This window comes from Rhinolophus hipposideros (assembly GCF_964194185.1).
Source record: "Rhinolophus hipposideros genome assembly, chromosome: 8".
NCBI classification, from domain to species: domain Eukaryota; kingdom Metazoa; phylum Chordata; class Mammalia; order Chiroptera; family Rhinolophidae; genus Rhinolophus; species Rhinolophus hipposideros.
In genome coordinates, this window is record NC_138054.1 from 8,396,106 (window position 1) to 8,402,105 (window position 6,000).

Sequence of the window (6,000 nt, forward strand, 5' to 3'; positions counted from 1 at the left end):
GAACTTAGTAAGTTGTTCTCCTACAAGTAAACATACAGGCTCCTTGCAGGGAAGCAGTGGTGTGTTTCCTTAGCAGTGGTGTTCTGCAGATCACTTGGAGAGTCCCTCGGCCTTCGGAGCCCCAGTCTTCCTATCTATAGAACAGGGATGATGGCTGCCTTTTCTCATATGAGCGTCTAGAACAGGGGTGTCCAAACTTTTTCCAACGTTTTTCACCAAGGGCCATATGCGGTAAAATACACAAACAGCCGGACCACTCACTCGAGGTGAAGTACGTATTGCCTCACCTGGTTTATTGAAGTAAACTAAACATATTTTTGGAATTTGCTGCGGGCCAGTTAACAATGGATTGCGGACCTCAATCCATTGAGGCCCAGGGGCCGCAGTTTTGACACCTGTGGTCTAGAAGAATGTGAGTCCTGGGCATTTGGGCCTGTGGTCTCTTCAAGTCCTGAGCCTGTGAGGACTGTGGGCTGTGGCCTGGGGAGCAGGCAGTCGGGACAGGCACTTGGGGGGCTCCGTTGGAATGCACCTGATTTCATATCATCAGCCTTCAGGTGGGAGGTTTGCTGCAGACCCACCCGCCAGGGGCTTTTCGCGTCTCGGCTTTGCAGCAGCTGAGCCGATGGGAGTGACAGCATCATCACCTGGCTGCCGCACAGGCCACGCGGGGCGTGCGTGTCCTGCACATGTCGTTACTCTGGGAAGTCCCCAGCTACAGGGTGGAGGCCACAAACTTCACTGCAGGGGCCTTTGTTTGGGTAGAAAGAAGGAGCCCTGGATATACTCAGGAAGCCAAACGATGCGAGCACGTCACCACGCCCACGTCCCCACCCCCACTTGCACCCCCATCAGAAAAACAAAGCTTAGTCCCTCTGTCTCGTCTTGGCTTCCTTCTTCCATCCGGCCGTAGCCCACAGTGCACACACGTGCTCCGCACCTTCCTCACACCTTGTCCAGTCAGCCCAGCCCTGGGCTGGGGGACTTGGAGGGCTCTGGGCCTGGCTCCCCAGCAGAGAGATTCTTGAGCTCCTGGCAGGTGGTGGTCTCAGCTGTTCACAGCCCAGTGTTTGTGAGTGAGAGGGAAGCCCCAGCTGCTTCGTGTCAGAGCACACAACCGTCTGCCTTTGGCTTAGGAGGTGCCACTGTCAGCAGAGCCTTCTGAAATGGTGCCGGTCCCTGTGGGAGGGACAACTGCTGTCCTTCCATGAGATTCTTTTCAGGCCAGTCTGGATGTCCCTGAGGCTTCCCCTTCTGAGAGTCTGGTTCCTGGCTCAGCATAGGAAAAAATTGGGTTGAGAAATGAAAGGGAGAGAAGCCGTGCCTGGTCCCTGGCATTTCTGCTTCCCCGTTTTGCCAGTTCAAACAAATAAGAGGGTTTCCCTGAGTAGAAGGGAGTCCTGGCCCCAGCCTACCCACTATCCCTTGGCTTTTTCTCGTGGCTGCTCTTGCATGGAGCAGAGAGGCGATTACTGGTGGCCTTACCATTAACGGACATTTCCCTGTTGCTCCAGGAGAAAGGCCATACAAATGTCAGACCTGCGAGCGAACCTTCACCTTGAAGCACAGCCTGGTTCGCCATCAACGGGTCCACCAGAAAACCAGGCACGCCAAACACCACGGGAAGGACAGCGACAAAGACGAGCGGTGTGATGAGGACAGTGAGAGCGAGTCCACCCACAGCGGCAACAACCCCGTCTCAGAGAATGAGGCTGACTCAGCTTTGCTCGCCAGCAACCACATGGCTGTCACCCGGAGCCGGAAGGAGAGCCTGGCCAAGGATGGCAGCCGCAGGGAGGAGAGGGCAGCAGGTCGGACCGCTGGTGCCGGGCAGGCGGAAGCCAGCAGGAGTGCCCCCAAGGCCACTTCCGCGGGCAGCCCCAAGGAGCAGGCGCCTCAGGGTGACCCTGACCCAGAGAGCCCGGCCGCCCTGGTTCAGGACCTGCTGGAGCTGCATGGCCAGAGGCCTGCCCACCCCATCCTGGCCGCCGCGGATGGCGCCTCGCCACTCCTGGGAATGGAATGACAGCTCGTGCTGTCCCCCAACACACAGACAAAAGCCAGCAGAGCAAAGTATCCTGAATTTATGTTTCATGAGGTTTCCTCAGTGCCCTTCAGCTTTCTGGGAGTGAGAAAGAGAGAGGGACGAGCAGGGGCGGCCGACGCTCGGTGCCATAGCCTTACACGTGCCCGTGCGAGAGACCAGCACGGACGATTCGAGTGCCTTAACTACTTACTGGTCCTTCAGTGTCGTCCTGGGTTTTGCGTTTTCCCAAAATGACTTTATAAAACAGAGCAAATATTTTAATGAATTATTTGGACAGGACCTTTTCATTTAAGCATTAACGTTACCTTCTGTGTTGGTGTGTGTGAGCTTGTTCTTGCGAATCTGTGACAGTAACGTTTGTTCTGTGAGCTGGAAACAAGAAAAAAACATGCCCTTGGACACTCATAGCCAATAACTGGAAGAAAATGATGTGAATTTCATGTAAATTACCAGAGGAAATATGGATGAGATGCTTATTTCTTGAATAGACCTTTTTTTTTCTTTCTTTTTTTGTCTGCTACATGATGGAGCTATAATTTGGCCCTTGGTATTACAGGATGTGGTTGATGAAGGTTTCCAATTTGGTTCAAGCCAAAACCAGGAAAGATTCTAGCTTCAACCTCATACATGTTTTCACTCTTTCAGCGTAGACATGCTATTACTGTTCCAAGTTTCAAGACGTTTGTTCTTAACTTACAGAGAAGAGTTACCCTGGCAACTTAATCTATGGAGAACATACACAGATGTCACATATCTGATTTCCCCCTTTCGATATATGTATTATTAATATTATTATTATTATTTTTTAGTTCATCAGTTTGCTGGTCTCTGCAGTCAGCAGAAACAAATGGGCAATATTTGTCCTGGAGACCTGGGCTGCCCCTCCCCCCCGGGTCCCCGTGTAAGCGTCTGCCCGCAGCTTTCCTTTCCACCGTTGGGTGGGAGCTCTTCTACTGTACTTAGACAAGCCTTTCTTCCGTGACTGCAGAATCCCGCAGGGGCCATGAATGGTCCTCTGCCTGTGGCCGAGGAGCAGCTCAGAGGGGAGAGCAGGGGTGCGTGTGCCCGGGGCTTCTGAGAAAGCCAGGCCTCAAGGAGACCTGTAACTCACCGGTCTTCTGCCAAACCCAGCCCAAGCCTTACCCGTCTGTGCTACTGTCATTTGCAAAGCGAAGAAATACTACTACTGCTAATGAAACTGCACATGCAAAATTGAAGATGAGAAATAGGTTTATATTTACCTTCCTGCGATTTGGGATTGGTGCTTGATGATAATGTATTGTTTCTAGTTTCTGAAATAGCCTGAACCCCTGGGTGCAAAAAGGCAGGATTTGTTTGTTTGTTTGTTTGTTTGTGAGCATCCTATGCAGACAATAGCCGTCCCTCACTGTAGCCGCCAGCAGTGAAAAGAAATATATCCTACTGTAGCTGAGCTTGTGTTCGGCACCCTGTCCTTTAGCCGGGACCTCTAGGACGCCTGAGGCTCAGTGCTGCGGGGCCTCCTGTGCTGCTGCCCCACTCAGATTCTCTCGCCTTGCCTAGGGGAGCCTCCCCGTACCTCCACTGTCCCACCCCCACCCCCCAGGACCCTGCCCTTCTGACCCTAAGTGCTTCTCCTTTATACTCAGCTAAGTGCTCAGACAGGTGCACAGACCCTTTCCTCCATTTCCTCACCAGTTTCTGGTGGCCAAAATCCAACCGCCCAGACTTCAAAGGAAGATGCATATTCTTGAGGTAATGAAAGTGATATCTTTGCATGTGAAAGGAAAAAAGTTGAGGTATATATAATTTTTAACTGTATTGGGGATGTACGAACCAGTTTCAAAACGAGGTTCTCTTTACTCTAGATGAACACATCAGAAGCAGTGACCCCCCCTGGGTCACTTCATACCAAGTGTGGTCTGCTTAGTTAAAACCAGTTCATGCCTCCCTTAATTTTGTATGACGATTGTTGTTATTTTCATGTTATTATTATTTGGGGTTTCTTGTGTTTTGTTTTTCTTTGCAACTCTCCACACTAAAACTCGCAACATGTGGGGAGAAGCCATGACTTAACTCTACGCTGCAGTAAATGTAGCATGAATCGCCCCGGCAACACACCGAGGCTGCAGCTCGCAATAATCACTATTGATTTAAAGCTTTATTTAGCCTTCATCTGTACCCTCGTAGTCAATAAGGTCTTGCCACATTTTATTAGTGAGGTTGAGAAATGTATTATTTGTTTGTTGTTCTACCCCTCTTCCCCAATATTAAACTGTGAAATTTGTGATTTGTTTAAACTCTGGGTGAATCATAGCTTAGTTTGCATGTCCAGCTAATTTGTTTCCATACATTTTGTTTGATTCTCTTTCTCCTTCTCTCAGGGCTTTTACAAAAAAAAAATATATATGTGTGTGTATATATATATATATATATATATATATATATATATACACACACATATATATATATATATATATATATATATGGATCTTCTGAAAAGTTTTTTGAGGTGCAAGTTTTTCTCTTTTTGTTTTTCTCTTTGATTTGTGGACACAATCCTGAGATTCAATCACTACATGAAACTCCTGGCTGTGAAAATAAAACAAAAAACCCAAAGGGCTGTTTTTCCAAGTGGCCCCCAGGGAAGCTACATGACAGTCGGACGCCGGTTTCGGAAAGATTCATCGTACTCTGTTCGCCTTTCCTCTCCTCTCTTCAAGAAGGAAGTTGATCCTAGTGATTTCAGCCCATGCATTAAACAGGAAACAATAATAAATGTGTAGAATTCATATTTTTCTAAAGGGAACTTAAAAACTGCTGCTACATGTTATGTACAAACTGGTTTATGCCACATGAACAGAATCACAAGTTTGGTTTTGGTACTTTTTGTTCCTCTTTGTATTCAGTTGTATAGTACTTCCAAATTCAAAATGAGAAGAAAAGCTGTTCTGTATCAAACCATCTAAGCAATAAATGTTATATTTTAAAAATGGCAGATTACCTGTCATACAGCTGTGCTGTTATTTGCCTGCTTCCTGTCAGCTTGTCCTACGTCTCGTCCGTATGCACATCCCTGGCACCCACGGAAGCTCCATCCCCCAGCGGCCCCTTCAGCCTGGCCACCCTAGTGACTTCATCCCCAGAGCAGCGGGTAGGCCCCAAGCGTTTCAGCAACAGGTAAGGCCAGGAATTCTGTTTTCCAGGCAGCAGCTCCTGAGAAGTCTACGTTTCCTTCTCTTCCCACTTACAAGAGTTTCTTCTGGGTCGGTAACCTCAGGTCCAACTCTGCATTAGGGAAGGTCTGTCATTGTAAAGCAGCAAAAGAGCAGAGTCCTGAGTTTTCTAAGCCGGGAGGTTCTTGAAAAACAACTGTGAAGGAAGCTGGGCTGGGGGGAAGCTAAATGTAGACAATGCCTAAAATGTGTTGACTGTTAGGGTTCTCAGCGCCAGGTCACAGCAAGACACGAGTTACGGTGTTCTAGTCCTTAAGGCTTCCTCTGCTGCTCCCCCCCCAACACACACACATACACAGCCACACACCCATCCCTCAGCTGCGGGACGCAGGCTGTGCTGAGATAATGGTGAAGGGTCCTGACTCACACTAAGTAAAACAACCAGATAACTCGGTAATGGTTGTAACAAGCAGTTCACAAGAGACAAGCCCCCCAACATTTCCAGTTGTGAGGGTGAGTGCCACTGGCCCCCAACAAGCAACATTTCCAATCCTCCACGTGAGTGGAACCATTTTCCTGACGGGATTTGGACTTGCTGCTCTAAGTGAAGAGCGAAGGGGCAGCCCTGTGGAATGTGATAGAAAAGACCAGAGTGCAGACCCTGTAGGAAACGTCGCCCACCCACCCAGAGCCTGCCGTGCATGGAGCACAGCCCTGGGTCTGGGCTGCACTGGGAGAAGGCACACAGGAGGTGCAAAGATGGAATTTATCAAGAGTTCTGCCTGTTAAAAGAGATGT

At 49.0% G+C, this 6,000-nt stretch overlaps 1 protein-coding gene across 3 annotated transcripts in view; it reads left to right on the forward strand.

The window, feature by feature from the left end:
- The window catches only part of RREB1 (ras responsive element binding protein 1), a 128,616-nt gene extending 124,214 nt beyond the window's left edge, over positions 1-4,402 (forward strand). For all 3 annotated transcript variants that reach the window (XM_081056346.1, XM_081056344.1, XM_081056345.1), the window contains one exon: positions 1,515-4,402. In XM_081056346.1, the coding sequence (XP_080912472.1) occupies positions 1,515-2,026 (512 nt within the window). In that variant the 3' untranslated portion in view covers positions 2,027-4,402. The remainder of the gene's footprint in view (positions 1-1,514) is intronic.
- Positions 4,403-6,000: the final 1,598 nt, after the last annotated feature.